Here is a 19,763-nt window from a genome sequence, read left to right as displayed (position 1 = left end):
TCAGTATAATGCTGATTACATACTGATTTAAATTCTGGATCATTGGAATAAATAAGACTTTAAAATAACAATTTTAAATGGTTGCACTGAAATGAGAGAAATGGCTGAAATTTTTGAGAAAGGATTTTTTTTTTCTTTTTTTTAAATGCCTGGTTCAGAATTGTATGTGTGTGTGTTGATGATCTAAGAGCTTTAAAACTTCTAAGATAAAGTTATCGGTTTTAACTAGTTGGAGAATTTAACATTTGCAGATTTTTTTCACCACAATAAAGATACTCAAGGAGAACTAGAAGCTGTAAACAGAACAAAAAATTTAAATGAGGTAATACAAATTGTCATTTCAGATCAGAAGTGGAGAAAATGCTGCTAGTCTTGCCAATGAACTGGCAAAACATACCAAAGGGCCAGTGTTTGCTGGGGATGTAAGTTCTTCAGTGAGATTGATGGAGCAGTTGGTGGATATCCTTGATGCGCAGCTGCAGGAACTGAAACCTAGTGAAAAAGATTCAGCGGGACGGAGTTATAACAAGGTAGGGAGAACTCTTCTGTTATTTTGAATTAGACACTTGGTATGGCAGCTCTTGTCTTACAGCAGTTGAGAGCCAAATCTTTGGTCCTGGGGCATATATTTAGAGGCAAAATTTCTAATTTGGTTCATTTTTCCAAGGAAGAGTTACAGTTGAGAAAAGAGCAATGTGTCGTGCCCTCCCAAAAAAGTGTAAATGATGTTAATTACCTGATAGAGATCTTAGTTGGTGCCAAACTTTAGCCATCTGATTGTGGTCAATACTGTCAGTTTATAATGCATTATCTGCACTTGGAGAGATTACATGTTATACAGTCGATATACTTTGTATGTTAATACATGGAACTCTTACAGTTGCAGCAAAATTGTGACACATATAGGAATATTAGCCACTGAAATATTTCTTTCAATGGCAGCTTTTGGAAGAAGGACAAGTTGCTGTCTCCAGGAATATATTGTTATCAGTGCCATTAATTTTTCCTATTATGACAAAAGTTGGATTGCTACTTTTCATCACACTATAAGTGTTTATATTAGGCTCATAGGAACCCAAAATCTATGCCTAATGTAGTTCTACCTGGTTAAAAAATTGACTTTTTTTTTTTTACTGCAGTATATATTTTGTCTCTTTTTGTCAACATATTTTAGATTAGTATACATAATAAAATAGAATAAAACACTGTAAATAAGCAGTTTTGGTAGTCAGTGCAGACTCAGACTCCAGAGGACTACTGCATATAAACTTCAACCTCTGGAACACCAGCTTAATTTTTGAGGATTTCTTCTTTCCTCATTTTCAGCAGATAAAAATCTAACCTCTGATTTTCTTTTCTTTTACTTAAAAGCTCCAAAAACGAGAGAAGACATGCAGGGCTTACCTTAAGGTATCTCTCCTGTGCTGTCACCCTGCTTTCTCCCTTCTTCAGCTACCTGCCACGCTTTATCATCTTGCTGCATGATCCAATGTATTTCAGTCTTTGATAATTATATAATGTGCCCCATATCAGCTGTACAAATGTTGGCTTTTCACAGGTATATTACTCTCAGAATAAGCAAATGATTTACTTTTAATGATTTCTGCTGTTTTTCCATTCATCCAAAAGTACACGAATTTTAATGAAATATCCTCTTAATTGGAAAGTAATTATGTAGTCTCTTTGTTTCCTGTTGTCATCTCTGTGGATTAAAAAACAACTTGAGTAAAACAGCTATGATATATTCTCGGCAGTTTATCATATCAAAGACTGCATAGTCATAATGTATGTGCATGAAAAAGTCACTGCTTTCTTATCTTTGTGGTATACTCTTAAATAAAATAGGCTTTATTCTGAAATTTTTAGGAGTCAGTTCTAGAATCAAGTTGATATGGGGATGGGTTCCTAAAAATGAAACATAAATAATTTGACTGTGATATCTGTATATGTTACATACTGTTTTTTATCAAGCTAATAGGAACAGAAAGTCACTGTTGAGCTCAGAATCCCTGTCCACTCCAGCCGGGTTTTCTCCCTGGTATATCCAAGTAATAGGAAACATGCTGAGGCTAACAGTGGAATTATGCCATAGTGGTTCTGTGTGATAGATCAAAATAATAATACCAACTTGTATTTTGTTTTGTTCTGTGAATTTTAGAAGTTCCTTTTGGGGAAATAGTTATTTTCTAACCTTACTCTTCAGGGGACCATAACAGTGGTAAATCAAACCTTGAAGAACGAATCCATATATTGTGACAGTAAAACAAAATAACTTTTGTACTTTCTTAGACTAGAGATTATTAAAAAGCCATGACTTCACTGATTTTGGTTGGCAAGGTCTAGAAAAAAATGACGTCTCACTAGTTAGTATTAGACATTGTTTTTTTGTTTTTGTTTTTGTTTTTTTTTTTTTGAGACGGAGTCTTGCTCTGTCGCCCAGGCTGGAGTGCAGTGGCACAGTCTCGGCTCACTGCAAGCTCCGCTCCGCCTCCCGGGTTCACGCCATTCTCCTGCCTCAGCTTCCCAAGTAGCTGGGACTACAGGCGCACGCCACCACGCCCGGCTAATTTTTTGTAATTTTAGTAGAGATGGGGTTTCACCATGTTAGCCAGGATGGTCTCGAACTCCTGACCTCGTGATCCACCCGCCTTGGCCTCCCAAAGTTCTGGGATTACAGGCTTGAGCCACCGCCCCTGGCCAGTATTGGACATTGTTGAACCTGAGAACTTTACAAGAAAAGGTGTAGTAGGAAAGTCTGTTTTTAGGTAATAATGGTCTGAAAGTCCCCTTTTAGCCTGTTTAATAGGGGCAGAGAAATAACTGCTGAAATCTATAGAATTTTTTAAACTTCGGTGTTCAGTTCACCTTTAAGGTATTAGTGTATGAAATGTAATAATTGGTGTGTTGCCCAGGACATATATCTCAGTTGGAAAAGAACAGCTTTTTTTTTTTCCTTTGGCAGAAAGAGACTACTTCAGGAATATGATTAGGCTAATGATCATTTTGATCCCACTAGACAAGTACAAATAGTAATAAATAAGGAGTGTTCCAAATTAATAAAAGCATGCCATTAGCAAGTTATGTGTACATGGAGTAAATTTCAGCATGACCTTAATTTCTGACCAGTGTCATTTTCAGTATGTCTCAAGTGAGCTTCTCTGTTCAGATAAGACTAATAAAAGTCTTTAAATTACAAATCAGAAGCTGACTTACACTATGCAAATGAAGCGAGTTCCCACTTTGTGACAGAGGATTCATTTGTGACTTAGATTAGAGAGAGGCTCCAGTCTGTATTTCTTGGTGACTAATGAATCTGGCCTCCACAGACCAATTTCTGTTACACTCTAGTTAATGGCTGCAGCAGTATCAGTGTGAGTATTTTGACTATTCTATCTCCCATTAGAGGGAAAAAAAAAAGCCTTTAACGCCACTTGGAAGTATCTTCCACCTGCCAGGAAGGTCGTGGTGGCTCACAAGGCAGACAGAACGAGGATATTAAGATGGATTAAGCTAATTAATCTTACTCTGACAGTAGCTTCAAACAACTTTCCCCCCATTCATATAGTACCTCACACTAGCAATTTTTATTGTTTTTCTTTTTGTACAATGTGTGTTCTTTTTCTTCAGTGATTACCAGTATATCAGAACTATGTGTTTATGGGCATAATGACACATTATGACTGGGTGAATGGAATAGAGTAAATAAACTTAGTGATTTCACTTTTCCAAAGCATAGTGCGTAGCTACAGAGTGTATTAGTATAAGATCCTGCCTGCAGTTGATTAACTGAGTTATATTTTATTTAATGTTATTTTGTGTAGCAATAAATTAAACCTACATATGTGAATATTTACAACTTAGGTGTTTTTATGAAGACTTGATTCTACTTTCCTGTTTTCTTTAACTTAGAGGCTTTAATTTTGATTCCTTTCTTTATCCCTTTGAAAGCAGATCGTTGATGAATTAAAGTATATGCTCAAGTGTTTTTTAGCTGGACAGAGAATTGGAAGAGTGAAATGTTCACAGATAATTGATGAACTTTAATGCTACCTTTTTGTTTTGTTTTGTTTTTTTCAAATGATTGTAAGTAGACAGTGTCTATAAGGAATAATTTTGGTTACTATTTTAGTTGAGATTCCAAAAAATAATATAGTTTAATTTTCAAGCATACATATTAATCTACTCCAAAGAGATTAGTATTTTTGGTTTAGAATATTCAAATCTTGAGATTATAAATAGGATGACTTTAGTAGTTTTGACTCTACCTGTAAGAGTAATGTCTCGGATTAAGAGCTGACACAGGTGGTTGTCAACTGTCAGCAACTGAGGTGTGATTAAATAAATAGAAACAATCCACCTTTCTACACTTACTCTTTGTAATCAAATAGCAGTCTGTTAATCTTCAGTCAGTCCTGTTTTAAAAAAGGTCCAGGTATATTTTAAAATGGACCAGATATATGTTGTCTAGATGTTCTTCCATCTTGAAGTAAGAGTAAATCATCATGACAGATAAATATTACAATTGTCACTCGTCAGCAACTGAAAATCACTTTGGTTCTAAAAGCAGTCAAAACTAATGATAGTTTTCTAATGGATACAGGCAATTGTTGACACAGTGGACAACCTTCTGAGACCTGAAGCTTTGGAATCATGGAAACATATGAATTCTTCTGAACAAGCACATACTGCAACAATGTTACTCGATACATTGGAAGAAGGAGCTTTTGTCCTAGCTGACAATCTTTTAGAACCAACAAGGGTCTCAATGCCCACAGAAAATATTGGTAAGTGAATCTACTGTCAAGTTTAATTTTGATTTGGAATATTCATATCTAAGAGGATGATGTTTCCATTCCGAATCTATTATTTCCCAGTGCCGTACTTCTTTTTTGTCAAATTATTTTTGTCTGTTAGCAAGAGAAATTATTGTTCACACTTGCTAAAATTAATGCAAAAGCCAAACTCTATCCTGTGTTTTACAAGTTGGTTTTGTGTATATGTGTGTTTCCAATTGAAAAATTATTAACGAAAAAGTATTAGAGTGCTTAAATACTAGAATGTAGATTTTTTAAGTAATGAAAGTGCTTGCTATGAAACTGTGGCAAATGCTTTACCATTTTATATAGTATGTTCCTAATGAATTTAAAGTATTTTATGGAATGCATGCTGTCAGATATTTTAGCACCCAGAACTTGAGTCAGATGTTTATATTAAACATAACTGCCTTCAGGTGAAAATGTGGTCAGTGAACTACATCTCCCATAATGCAGAACATCCATGCTTCACGGATTGCAGAATAGCTACAGATAGTGTAGCATAATTTAGAATTCAAATGCTACCACTGAGAGGTAGGGATTCACTTGTGAAAAATATTTGAAAGAAATAGAGTAAAATTTTATTAATTTAGGTTTGAACAATTTAGAATTGTTAATTATTCAGTGAGGTTGAATTCAGGTGAAGTTAACAGTATACCTTAGTTAGTGAAGTAAAAAGCTTCCCAAGCATAAATGTAGAAGAACTCAAAAGGGACACAGACTGCATTTCTACCAGAAGCAGTGCTAACTTCATTAGGGCAGCCGATATTGAATGAAGACTTACTATCTGGGATGCCATGTTTTTAATGCCTAATTATGCCTTATTGTGCCTGCCTAAGTCATGGGACTTTATATAAAAAATGCAGATCAAAGGGGTATATAGAAGAAATGGACATAAATCAAATTGGCACCTATATTTGAATTCAAAACCTTAAATTTATTTTATGTAAGTGAATTTTTAAAAGGAAATGAAATATTTTAAAACTAATTTGTTCTTATTTACTTTGAGGTTTGGGAATGAAAAATCAGTAATTACTGAAGTGGCATATTATGACCTCAATTTGTTTTCTAAATATTCTGAAAATTACTTAAAAAAAATAAAAAAAACTAAAATTCCCTTGTTATACCTCTTTAATTGTGCAAGAAAATTTGATGGGCCAGGTTCACATCTATGCTCCCATCAGCCTTACATACATAGAACACACTGTAGTTATAGATCCAAGATATTTTTATCCCACTTTGAGATATATTCTGAACAATTAAATGTCCAGGAATACATTTTTTCTAGTATCTATGGTTTTCAGAGTTCTAAACCATTATTTTTCACTGGGCACAGTGGCTCATGCCTATAATCCCAGCACTTTGGGAGGCCGAGGCAGGCACATTGCTTGAGCTCAGGAGTTCGAGGCCAGCCTGGGCAACATGGTGAAATCCCATCTTTACAAAAAATACACCAAGAAAAACAAAATAGCCGAGCATGGTGGCGCATGCCTGTAGTCCCAGCTGCTTGGGAGGCTGAGGTGGGAGGATCACCTGAAATCCACGGAGGGAGAGGTTGCAGTGAGCTGAGATCATGCCACTGCACTCCACCCTGGATGATAGAGTGAGACCCCAACTCAAAAAATAAATAAAAGTTAATTAAATGAAACTAAAGGATTATTTTTCATATTGATCTTTTTTCATTTTTAATTAAAAAACACTTTGGATTGGGAGGCCGAGGCAGGCGATCACCTGAGGTCAGGAGTTGGAGACCAGCCTCAACATGGAGAAACCCCGTCTCTACTGAAAACACAAAATTTAGCCGGGTGTGGTGGTGCATGCCTGTAATCCCAGCTACTTGGGAGGCTGAGGCAGGAGAATTGCTTGAAGCTGGGAGGCGGAGGTTGCGGTGAGTCGAGGTTATGCTATTGCACTCCTCCAGCCTGGGCAACAAGAGTGAAACTCTGTCTCAAAAAAACAAAAAACAAAAAAAGAAAACACTATGGAGAGATTGGCATCTCTAAAATAATGCCTGGTATTTACTAGTCTAAATGCTGATTATCCAACAATTACCAATATGAAAGTCATTTTACGGCCAGGCACGGTGGCTCATGCCTGCAATCCCAGCACTTTGGGAGGCCGAGGCGGGCAGATCGCCTGAGGTCAGGAGTTCAAGACTAGCCTGGCCAACATGGTGAAATCTCGTCTCTACTAAAAATACAAAAAATCTGGGAGGCTGAGGCAGGTGGATCACCTGAAGTCAGGTGATCCTGACTGCCAGGAGTTCCCAGCCTGCCCAACATAGCGAAAGCCTGTCTCTACTAAATGTACAAAGAGTTAACTGGGCGTGGTGGGGGGGTGCCTGTAATCCCAGCTACTCAGGAGGCCGAGGCAGAAGAATCCCTTGAACCTGGGAGGCAGAGCTGAGCTGTGATCACGCCATTACACTCCAGCCTGGGCGACAAGAGGAAGACTTGGTCTCGAAAAAAAAAGTCATTTTACATATTCTAGTAATAGTTTTGTCTTTTTTATTTCCAAAGTATAAACAGTTTTGGGGTTGGGGGGAAAGGGCCCTGATTTACTATGAGGAAGACATTCACCTTTTTCCTAGGACTTGTTCTATTTTCAGACATGAGGACTAAAATAGCCTATTATTTCTCTATGTTCCCAGTCCCCTGAGGACATGGCTATAATGTCTTAGGTTATTAAAACTATTTGATTTTCCTCCTTAGTGATTTCTTCTTAAATTCTTGGTTTAACTTCATAACATGATTTGCCCTTGTAATACATGACTCCATAAAAATGATATAATTTTATCTATTATAATGATATCTTATTGTGACATTTGAAAACTTGGAGGTATAATTTAAAATATGCAATAAGAGCACCTGTTTTAAGTGTATAGTTTGATGGAGTATGGCAATTGTACACTCTCATAATCATCAGCGTGGTGATATTTCTGTGTCCTCAGATGGGCCCTGCATGCTCCTTTGCAGTCATTCTCCTCTGGCCCTAAGCCATAAACACATCAGAAACCACTGATGTGCTTTCTGTCCATGTAGATAAGTTTTGCGTTTTCTAGGTCTTCAGTTGAATGGAATCATACGGTGTGTAGTACTCCTTCTGATCTTACTGCTTTTATGCAGAGGAATATTTTTGAGATTTATCCATTTATCCATATACATGGGAGTGTCCATAGTTTAATACTTTTTATTGCTGAGTATTGTCCATCGTGAGGACATACCACAATTTGTATATCTACTCACTTGTTAGACATTTGGATTTTTTTCCACTTCTTGGCTGCCATTTTTCCAAGTGGTTGTACCATATTAAACTTGAACTGCAGCATATGAGAGTTCCAGTTGCTGCACATCCTCACCAATATTTAGGATTAACAGTCATTTTATTTTTAGTGGTTCTTGGAGGCATCTCATTGTGGATTTATATTGCATTTCTGTGATTGCTAAGTAACATCTTGCTGATAACTTCTTTTCATGTGTTTATTGTCCATTCAAATATCTTTTTATGAAGTGTTTGTTCATATCTTTTGCCCATTTTTAATTGGGTTGTCTCATTAAATAAATTATGAAGATTTTTTGTATATTCTTCTTGTAAGTCTTTTTGTCAGATACATGCATTCTGGATAGTTTCCCTCCAGTATGTGACTTTATTTTCTTTATATCTTGGGAAGAGCAGAATTTTTTAATTTTGATTTTAAAAATTCCCCTTACTGAGCTTTAGCAGCATCTGGCTAATCCTATTCTACTTACTCCTCTCACTCTTGTAATATTTTAAAGCAAATTGTAAAATCCTATCATGATTACTATAAGAAACCTTATATGGATATATCCAATACTCTTTAGAAAACCACAATATCATTATCACACTTTAAAAAATTAACAAAAACATTTCAAAAGATAACAAAAGTGTGTTCACATTTTCATAAATTTGTTAATACTTGGTTGAAATCAGCATACAAGTCCAAGTAGTAAATCTGATAGATATATCAGTTGAGTTTTTTTTTTTTTTTTTTTTTTTTGAGACAGAGTTCCACTCTTGCCCGGACTGGAGTGCAATGTTGCGATCTTGGCTCATTGCAGCCTCCGCCTCCTGGGTTCAAGTGATTCTCCTGCCTAAGCCTCCCGAGTAACTGGGATTACATGTGCTCACCACCATGCCTGGCTAATTTTGTATTTTTAGTTGAGACGGGATTTCACCATGTTGGTCAGGCTGGTCTCGCACTCCTGACCTCAGATGATCCGCCCACTTCGGCCTCCCAAAGTGCTGGGATTACAGTCATGAGCCACCACGCCTGGCCAAATATCTTTTCATTGAAAGTTATTTCTCCTTGCATACTAAGAAAAATATTTTTTAAACATTTTTTGTTTTTCTTGAGGAAGTCAGGTGGATGATTTGCCTTGTAGACTTTGTTACATTCTTGGTTTGGCTTATTTCATCGGCAGTGCATCATTTAACTCTGCCTGTTATGCTGATGGTTAGATTTAGAGGCATGATCATGCTACGTTTAACTCTTTGTTTTTTTTAATTTAACAAGAACTTTCCATTGCATCATATCAACAAGCACATAATCTTTGGTTTTATTTCCTTGTGATTTTCAGATCGGTTCCATGGTTTAGATGTTATCAGCCTGATCCATCCGTTGTAAAATTCCCTTTTATTTATTGTCTTTTTTTTTTTTTTTTTTTTTTTTTGAGCCAGAATCTTCCTCTGTTGCCCAGGCTGGAGTGCACTGGCATGATCTCAGCTCACTGCAACCTCCGCCTCCCAGGTTCAAGTGATTCTCCTACCTCAGCCTCTCGAGTAGCTGGGATTACAGGTGCCTGCCGTGATGCCCTGCTAATTTTTGTATTTTTAGTACAGACAGGGTTTCACCATGACGGCCAGGCTGGTCTTGAATTCCTGATCAGGTGATCCACCTACATAGGCCTCCCAAAGTGCTGGGATTAAAGGTGTGAGCCACCGCCCCGGCCTTACTTATTGTTTTAATGAGCTGAGTGGCCAGCATGATTTTTATCATCACTTTAGACTTAGAGTGTGGTAACAAAAACCCCAAAGTCACAGCTGCTTACAACAACAAAGGTTTACTACTCCTTTGTGCTGCATAATTGTTGAGGCTGGGCTTCAACTCTGCTTCCTGTCATCTTCGGTTCTGCTCTATGTTGTTTTTCTTCTGGGACCCAGGCTGATAGAGCAGCTGCTGCCCATAAAGGTGCAAGTCTCCTGGCAGAGGTCATAGTTCTTCTTCTTTCCTCTCATTACAGCCACTACTTGCTGAGAAATTTGCAAAATAGTAAGATAAATATATTAAAATTCTGTCTACAGTATTGGCTGAGTGAAACTCTGAATGGCTCCCCAATGAACCAAGTGTATTCATGTTCAGAAAATCTATTGAATAACGCATATATTATTTCAAGCATACAGAAAGTACAGAGGATAGCATAACATTCGTGTACCAGTTACTCAGCTGAGCCACATATTGATATTTTACCATATTTGCTTCAGATTTTTTTGGAAAAAGAAAAATCATAGATAATGTGGAAGTTCCCAGGATTGCCTCCTTCCTGATCATACCATGAAGGAGGTAGCTGTCATCTTTATTATTTAGCATGAATAAGCTTAAGAAAATTTGCTTTGTAGGTATGTACATTGAATACTTTTCAGGTTTTTAACATTAATTTCACACTATAAATGTAATTGTACAATTTTCTTTGTTTTTGAGACTTGAGTTTTGCTCTTGTCATCCAGGCTGGAGTGCAATGGCACAATCTCGGCTCACTGCAACCTCCGCCTCCTGGATTCAAGAGATTCACCTGCCTCAGCCTCCTGAGTGGCTGAGACTACAGGCATGCATCGCTACGCCCGGCTAATTTTTTTGTATTTTTAGCAGAGATGGGGTTTCACCATTTTGGCCAGGCCAGTCTCAAACTCCTGACCTCAGGTGATCCGCCCGCCTCAGTCTCCCAAAGTACTGGGATTACAGGCGTGAGCCACTGCACGTGACCATAATTGTATAATTTTCTGTTAGCATTCTATTTTTTATATTTATATATGGTGACATGTGTATCTGTAGTTCATTTGATCTGTTTCTAAGAATGTACCAGAATTAACTGCTGATAGACATTTTAGTGGCTTCTGCTTTTTTCCTGACAGAAGGAAAACTGTAATGAAAGTTTCTGTATGCCTTCTTGCTCCAATGTGTGCCTTTCTAGACGTACATGCGCACATACATGTGCGCGTGTACACACACACACACCCACCCCCCCCCCCCAGAAATAGAATTTTTGAGCGGTAGAGCATACCCACCTTCAGCTTTACTAAATGCTGCCAAATTGCTCTCTACCTTCTTTTACCAATTTACTTTTTCACCGGTAATACCATTACTAGTTTTGCAAACACTTTATTATTGACCTAACTTTTGTTAATCTAATGAGTTTGAATTGGTTATGTTATTGTTCTAATTTATAGTTTCCTTGATTGCTTCATGTTGATTTTTTAACAGATTTATTACCTATTTTAGTTTTCTCTCCTATGAATTTATTTACAACTTTCTCCTTTTTGATTTTTTCTTTGTATTTTTATGTATGCTGGACACTAATCCTGTAAAGATTATATAGTTTACAGATATTTATTTTGTCTGGGCTTTCTCTTTTTATCTTTTTAAAGGAATCTGTTGTTTTACATAATGAGTCAGATTTATCAGTCTGTTCTTTTAGTGTTGGTAATCTTGGTATCTTGTTTAAGAAATATTTTCCTTTTGGCTTTCTACTAGGAAAATATTCTCTACATTAAGTTTATAAGGATCTTATACTTCCTTATAAATGATAAACCTCTGCTTTTTACAGTTATGTCTCTAATCTACCTGAAATTTATTTTTAATTATGATATTATATGAGACAGGCAGCTAATTTGATTTTTCCCCATATGAATAACCAGTTCCTTGTATACGTTTAGTGCGTAATTCATTTCTCTCCCTAATGATTTTTAATGATGTCTTACATGTTAGCAGTGTCTATTATTTGCTGCTTTGGTTTTTTCAGTAATATTAATATCTGTTGAGTCTTTCAACCTTGCTCCTTGAGGAACTGCTTTGGCTGCTTTTTGGCATGTCTCTTCTATATGAATTTTTAAATCAGTGGATCAAGTTCCAGACACAAAAATCTTGTTGGAATTTTGATTAAAATTGGACTGAGTTTGTAGATTGATTTTGAAAGAGTTGCCAGATTGAACGGCTGCATTCTTCCAAATAAGACCATTATGTAATTCCTCATTTTTTCTTAGGTCTTCTTATAAAGTTATATATTTTTCTTCTTTTTAGTGTCTTGCGCTTTTTAAAAATCAGATTTGTTCCTAGATAACTTATACTCCTTGTTTTTATTATAAATAAGATCACTTTTTAAATTACATATTCTAATTGTTTGTTGTTTGGTGTATAGAAACACAATTGATTTTGCTCATAGCAGCCTTGCTAAATTCTTAGTACTTCTGATAGTTAAGAGTCCCTCATGATTACTAGGTAGTTAATTGTGTTTACTGTAAATATTACTTGTTTTTTCCTTTATACCTTTTATTTGCTTTTCTTGAATTACTGCATTAAGCTAGGTCCTCTAGTACAATGCTCAATAAAACCTGTGATAGAGATCATTTTGACTCTAAAAGCAATGCTTCTAGAGTTTTTCAATATTGTTTGCTATATACATTTTTGAATACATAAAGGTGTAGCCTTTATCTGATAAGAAAACTTCTCTCTGGACGAGGAGTTTTTCTTTAATTTGTCTTTTTTTTTGTAAAGTTTTTTTTTTACATTAAGTGGATGTTGAAATTTATTTGTGTGAATACTTTTGAAATTTTTCTCCATTTGATGAATTATATGAATCCATTTTCTAATGTATTTCTATATGTTTTTTAACTTAATTTAGTAATAAATTTAATTTGTTCAGGATATTATAAAGTGTGTGTATATTTTATTAAAGATTTTTTGCATCATTTTAATGACTGAAAGTATCCTATAATTTTTTGTGAAATGAGTTAGGGATACATCTTTTTCTATTTTCTGAAACAGAAAATAGAAATCTTATTTAAAATTCAGGCCAGGGCCGGGCGCGGTGGCTCAAGCCTGTAATCCCAGCACTTTGGGAGGCCGAGGCGGGTGGATCACGAGGTCAGGAGATCGAGACTATCCTGGCTAACATGGTGAAACCCCGTCTCTACTAAAAATACAAAAAGAAAACTAGCTGGGCGCGGTGGCGGGCGCCTGTAGTCTCAGCTACTTGGGAGGCTGAGGCAGGAGAATGGCGTGAACCCGGGAGGCGGAGCTTGCAGTGAGCCGAGATCACGCCACTGCACTCCAGCCTGGGAGACACAGCGAGACTCCGTCTCAAAAAAAAAAAAAAAAAAAAAAAACAAATAAAATTCAGGCCAGGCGCGGTGGCTCAAGCCTGTAATCCCAGCACTTTGGGAGGCCAAGACGGGTGGATCACGAGGTCAGGAGATCAAGACCATCCTGGCTAACACGGTGAAACCCCGCCTCTACTAAAAAATACAAAAAAAAAATGGCCGGGCGAGGTGGCAGGCGCCTGTAGTCCCAGCTACTCAGGAGGCTGAGGCAGGAGAATGGCGTGGACCTGGGAGGCGGAGCTTGCAGTGAGCTGAGATCCGGCCACTCTGCACTCCAGCCTGGGAGACAGAGCGAGACTCCGTCTAAAAAAATAAAATAAAATAAAATTCAGTATGTATTTATCAGTTGAGTTTTTTAATGGTAATAAACTATTATGGTTTTTAATTTCTTTTAGTCTGTTTCAGTTTTCTACAAAAAATTCTATTGTCTTTTAAAAATTTATTGATATAAATTTATCTATTTGTTGGTATAAAGTTCAGTATTGCATTTTTGTTTTTTTTTTGTTTTTTTTTTTTTTTGAGACGGAATCTCGCTCTGTCGCCCAGGCTGGAGTGCAGTGGCCAGATCTCAGCTCACTGCAAGCTCCGCCTCCCGGGTTTACGCCATTCTCCTGCCTCAGCCTCCTGAGTAGCTGGGACTACAGGCGCCCGCCACCTCGCCCGGCTAGGTTTTTGTATTTTTTAGTAGAAACGGGGTTTTACCGTGTTAGCCATGATGGTCTTGATCTCCTGACCTCGTGATCCGCCCGTCTCGGCCTCCCAAAGTGCTGGGATTACAGGCTTGAGCCACCGCGCCCGGCCCCCATCATTGCATTTTCTTATGGAAGTAAATAGCTTGAAATATCTACTGAGAGCTGTAGTAATGATCTTACTATTATCAATTTAAAGCTTTTTCTTTACTATGAACATTATTTTTTAAATTCTAATAAGTAAATTTCTGTTTAATGAAATTAAAGTTTGATAAGTAAATATTTGTTTAATTAACAGTTTGTACATGTATATCTATATTTGGGATGATTCATGAAAACTCAGAGGATTTTCTTCTTTCATCACGTCTTGTTTTAAGATATGATAGCCTCTTTCAATGTGAGGAAGAATCAGTTACTTTCATCAAACTTCTTCCCCCTTTCCTCCCTGCCCCAACCTAGAGACTGATATGAGAACAGTTTATCCATCTACCCACCTGCTTAATCTTTCCAAACATGTATCAGTAAAATAAGTGTATCAACCAGTTTCTGCAGCTGATAGAATTTTAACAGTTACATGATGCTTGATATAAATTTGTATTTCAGGGTTTGACATGTGGTTTAATTGCTTATAAAAATTTATGAATGTTATTATATTTACAACCTAAATATAGATGTATTTTACAAAACAAAGTTGCGGAAGATAAAAAAAATGAGTATCCAAGAATTACTGTACAATGGAATGAAATGATTTTTGTAAGAAGAAAAAGGGGATTGTGGGTGAATAGCTGATAGGCGATACAGACAGCAGAGACATTAAAGAGGGTGACATTCAGAAAAAAAATATGGACTGTATTTTTTGAACATCTTTGTAGAATACATAGTTTTAAAATTTAAATATCAGAAATCAATGAATTTTCCATATAATTCCTTAGATTTCATCAATAAAATATTAAAATTATTAATATAAGATAGTTAACTCCTATAAAAGCAATATACTTTTCCATTCCTTTTAAAATCTAAATAAATGTTGATGTAAAATAATGACAATCTGTATTGGGATTCCCAGTAGACAGTAAGCATTTATATTGTTAGTGGTTACTATTAATTATATTTTTGAAATGAAGTTAGCATTGGCATGTTGATCAGGTAGATGTTCTCAGTGTTTTGTATTGACTTGTTTTCCTTAAGTGTTTTTCAATTTCGATACTTGGTTTGAATATTTGAAATTTGGTTTAGACTGCAGTTGTTGTCACACTCTTGCTGTAAAGGTCCAGATAGTATATATTTTATGCTTTGCAAGCCATGGTGGTCTCTCTTGCAGATATTTAACTGGTATTGTAGCACTAAAGAAGCCACAGGCAATATACAAATGAATAAACATGATTGTGTTCCAATAAAACTTTATTTACAAAAACAAATGGCATGCCAGGCTTGGCCTGCAGGTTCTATTTTGCCCGATTTGAATATGTAAAGATTGAATAGTGAGAATTAATGGGAAATTTTAACATAATGGCATTTTCATAATAAATATATTCTTCTGGGCTATTTTTAGAAATTAGAAAAAAGTATTACTGCAAACTTGACCTGTGTAATTTTTCATATTAAAGTGGATCATAGATAGAAATAGATGTGTAGATGCCATAGAAGCATTCAGATTTGTACTTCATATTAGTTTTACCACTGCCAAATAATGGTCATTGAAAAGTTACTTAATATAAAGAGCCAAAAAATATCAGTTTGAAATATTTTTGCTTAGCTTCATGATTTAAATACAAAACCTTGAAAGTTACATACTATTAATTCATACACTGTTCATACTTATAGGCTAACAGATTGGTAGTAGTTCATGACAAAAGAGATAAAAATATGAAAAAGGTGTTAGAATGACAATACAAATTTTTTTTTGAGAAGTGAATATTTAAGACTTGAGTAATTTGTTTTTTTGTTCATGATTTTTGTTGAAACCTAACAGTAAAATTTTGTAAGTAGACAAAAAGAAAACAGTAGTTTCTATACAGTTATCATTTGCCTCCTTAGTTAAATCTAAAGAATCATCCCCACCCCCTTCCTTTATCTTTTCCCTCATCCAGTCCTGGAAGTTGCCGTACTCAGTACAGAAGGACAGATCCAAGACTTTAAATTTCCTCTGGGCATCAAAGGAGCAGGCAGCTCAATCCAGCTCTCTGCAAATACCGTCAAACAGAACAGCAGGAATGGTAAGATGGAAGTCTTTTAAAAATTGATAGTTTCTGTTGTTGTTCAAAAACCTATTAATTCTAAAATGCATTTGACTCCTTATATAACCAAAAAACGACTTACCATTTTAAAAGCAGATTTAAAACAATGCCTTAGGACTTTATCATTTCATTCCTATTTTATCTTAATTTATTATCATGCATGTTTTTGTACATCATGTGACTATTTTTAACCTTCCTAGGGCTTGCAAAGTTGGTATTCATCATTTACCGGAGTCTGGGACAGTTCCTTAGTACAGAAAATGCAACCATTAAACTGGGTGCTGACTTTCTTGGTCGTAATAGCACCATTGCAGTGAATTCTCACGTCATTTCAGTTTCCATCAATAAAGAGTCCAGCCGAGTATACCTGACTGATCCTGTGCTTTTTACCCTGCCACACATTGATGTAAGTTAATGTATGCTAATGAAGTAATGGAAGGTTATAAAAGCAGAAAGAAAGGAAAGCAAAACTGAGGTGCTGGGGATGGGGAGAGAACTGGGGAGATGGGAGGGAGGAAAGACAAGACCTTTCCATTTGAATTTTAAATGTTGGACTAGGTCAGAGACACAAGTTTATTTAAGTCTGTGAACATAAAATTAAATGAGCTTGGTTCAGTGATTATTAAAACTTAAGTGTATTCTTAATGAAAGCTAATTCAGTAATCAACAGGAAAATGTAAATGACTCTTAATTTGTTTTCAAATGAAAATTAACCCTTACCTTACTTAGCAGCAGGATAGCTGAGTATTAACTCTTAGGACTCTGCCTTTCTGTGTGGCAAAATTTTTTTCATTAGTTTTACTGATCATGTTTGACACAACTGTTACCAAGTACTGTGTTTTAAAAAAAAAAGTTGAGGAGATGTGATTCCTCTGCTGTGCCTTAGAATGCAAGTTGATACTTAAGTAACTACACTGTATTGGAAGATTGTCTACAGAATGTTTGGCTGTTACAGTAAATAGAGTGAATAAATGCCCACAGATAAAAAAGTGGATCTCCAAATAGGCAAAGAAAAATAAATTTGTGTGGTTACAGTACTCATATCTGCTTCAGTTGATTGACTCTTAAGAGCTTTTAGGTACTAACAATATGATTTACATTGTTGCTAGTGTATCTCTTAGAACTAACCAAAAATGGGCCCAAAATAGAACATGGATTTTTAAAACATTTGGTCCTTACAGAATTTTCTCAGAACAAATTTATGGCTCTAATTTTATCAGAAAGGAAAAAAAAATAATTCTAATGTACCATCAATATGTAAAATCATAAAATGGAAATGGAAATTGTAATTGTGTAAAATGGGTCTTGGTAATTTAGAGTACACTTTCGGACTATAAAGCCCCTTTTAAGCTAGGTATCTGCCTTGTATAACATAGTCCACAATTTTGCTGATGAAAAACTTTATAGTCTGAAACATGCAAAGTTTAATCTAAATTACCTTTTACACATATTAAACAATTGCTGTTGCCATCTTAGAGTATAAAATCCTAATTTTATCTTGTCATTTTATTTCCCAGCCTGACAATTATTTCAATGCAAACTGCTCCTTCTGGAACTACTCAGAGAGAACTATGATGGGATATTGGTCTACCCAGGGCTGCAAGCTGGTTGACACTAATAAAACTCGAACAACGTGTTCATGCAGCCACCTAACCAATTTTGCAATTCTCATGGCCCACAGGGAAATTGCAGTAAGTATTTGCACTTCTAATTAGTAGCAGAGAGAAACCTCAGAGATTCAAAACAGCTTGTATAACAGTCCCGTTCTTTGGGTGCTTATCGTAACTAAAAAGCAAACAAAGTAATGTTGATTTCTAATTGTTTCTACACTGTCCATAAATTTTAAGAAGTCTTGGCACTGTTATTGTTACTTCTCAAAATCATATGCTGTAACTTCGTAGACTTGTAAGTTTTCCTCCTTGGGGCAGGTGCTTGGTAGAGGCAACAGAAGATTTAAATAATGAGCAGCAGTAGGTCATACAAAAGAGACAAAAGGCTCTGGAGTTTAACATGCCCTTCCCATCTTGAATGTTTGAATCTAGTTTTACAACTTTTGCTTTAAGTTTCCTAACCACTTTGCACATTGTGCAAAGCTGCGTCTTTTGAAAAGTCAAAATGGCTTCTGGAATATGTCTCAATGTTCTTTCTTGTGATTAAGAGAATGATAGCCAGAAGACAGAAATATTTTAAGAAGTGTAGCATTTCGGTCTCAGATCTGTTGTGTGTGTCAACTCTCAATATGTAAGCATACAAAACCCCAAGGAGAAAATAAAAACTTAAAACTTGGCTTATGTGTTAGTTTGGAAAAATCATTAAAATGTCAATTGTTTTTTAGCATGAATAAGTATTCTTTATTCTGTCATGTAAATAGTCTCCATGTTTATGTAGTTAATTCAGCCATACTTTGAAATCATTAGGCTCTTTTATTGTTTTCTAGGTAAAATCTTCCTTTCTCATAGATCACTTTTTTAAGTATAAAAGGCAGTAACATTGAATGCTATTATACGATTAAACTTTATTTTTGGTATTGAGCCTTTTTTAAACACATATGAATGGTATTCTTCAAAGAGTTCAGTAGTAAAAGATGAACTGTACATGTGAAAGTGGTCTTTCTTCTAGTTGATGTAATGCAGGAATACTAATGTTCCTCATATCTTTTTATTTTCAGTATAAAGATGGAGTTCATGAATTACTTCTTACAGTCATCACCTGGGTGGGAATTGTCATTTCCCTTGTTTGCCTGGCTATCTGCATCTTCACCTTTTGCTTTTTCCGTGGCCTACAGAGCGACCGAAATACTATTCACAAGAACCTTTGTATCAACCTTTTCATTGCTGAATTTATTTTCCTAATAGGCATTGATAAGACAAAATATGCGGTAAGCACCAGTTGAGTTAATTGACCTTAGATCTCTGAAAATTATTTTATTAGGTGTGAGGTGACATATGATACTGATATTAATGTTTGACCTTGTAACTTGATACAATTGATAGGGCAATATTAAAAGACAATTTGTAGTAAATTAAAAGGCTGCCCAATTATTAAGTAATATTATGAATTAATTCATTTTGTATATTAAGAGACAGTCGAATTTTTCTGTGTTTTTGTTAAGACATATAATTTTAATAGAAGAATGCTAGGGATACAGAAATACAAAGATCCTATTTTAAAAATTCTTATTTTGCTTGCATAGTCATTCTGACCAATGATCCTTTCTTTGAATTCACGGCAATTTATTCATCATCATGAGTTCTTAATATCAGAAAGAGAACTTAATTAGTTAATGCTTCACCCTATATTCATCTGCACTTAGATAAGAATGCTCCAGATATGACAGGAAAATAATCCTAGGTAATTAGAGCTAGGATTTTGTCGTTAGAGCAAAATTTTAAAATTCCATTATAGAAAAAAATAGAAACAATAGATCTGCAAACAACACTTCTAAAGACTTGTGAAGCAAATAATCTACAAGTGGAATATTCAGATTTCATAACAGATAATTCACAAATTATGAAGTTTTCTTATTTGATATTTAATCTCACTAAAAAATGTTATAGTAATATTCTACCTTGAAACCTAGTACACTTGGCGTTATACTCTGTGAACATGATAATCTCCAGATTTGGCAG

At 35.5% G+C, this 19,763-nt stretch overlaps 1 protein-coding gene across 40 annotated transcripts in view; it reads left to right on the top strand.

Moving 5' to 3' along the window:
• The window catches only part of ADGRL2 (adhesion G protein-coupled receptor L2), a 293,729-nt gene that overhangs the window by 251,778 nt on the left and 22,188 nt on the right, over positions 1 to 19,763 (top strand). For 22 of the 40 annotated variants that reach the window (XM_077988175.1, XM_077988115.1, XM_077988264.1 and 19 more), the window contains 6 exons: positions 345 to 530; positions 4,601 to 4,784; positions 15,988 to 16,113; positions 16,335 to 16,540; positions 17,652 to 17,825; positions 18,803 to 19,012. In XM_077988175.1, coding sequence (XP_077844301.1) covers positions 345 to 530; positions 4,601 to 4,784; positions 15,988 to 16,113; positions 16,335 to 16,540; positions 17,652 to 17,825; positions 18,803 to 19,012 — 1,086 coding nt within the window. Of the gene's footprint in view, positions 1 to 344; positions 531 to 1,371; positions 1,411 to 4,600; positions 4,785 to 15,987; positions 16,114 to 16,334; positions 16,541 to 17,651; positions 17,826 to 18,802; positions 19,013 to 19,763 lie in introns of all 40 variants that reach the window. The other 18 variants (XM_077988085.1, XM_077988137.1, XM_077988079.1 and 15 more) reach the window with 1 other exon arrangement.

The sequence above is a fragment of the Macaca mulatta genome, chromosome 1 (genome assembly GCF_049350105.2).
Source record: "Macaca mulatta isolate MMU2019108-1 chromosome 1, T2T-MMU8v2.0, whole genome shotgun sequence".
In the NCBI taxonomy this organism is placed as follows: Eukaryota; Metazoa; Chordata; class Mammalia; order Primates; family Cercopithecidae; genus Macaca; species Macaca mulatta.
The sequence above is the reverse complement of the archived record's forward strand: the minus strand, read 5'-3'. Positions and strand labels throughout refer to the sequence as shown.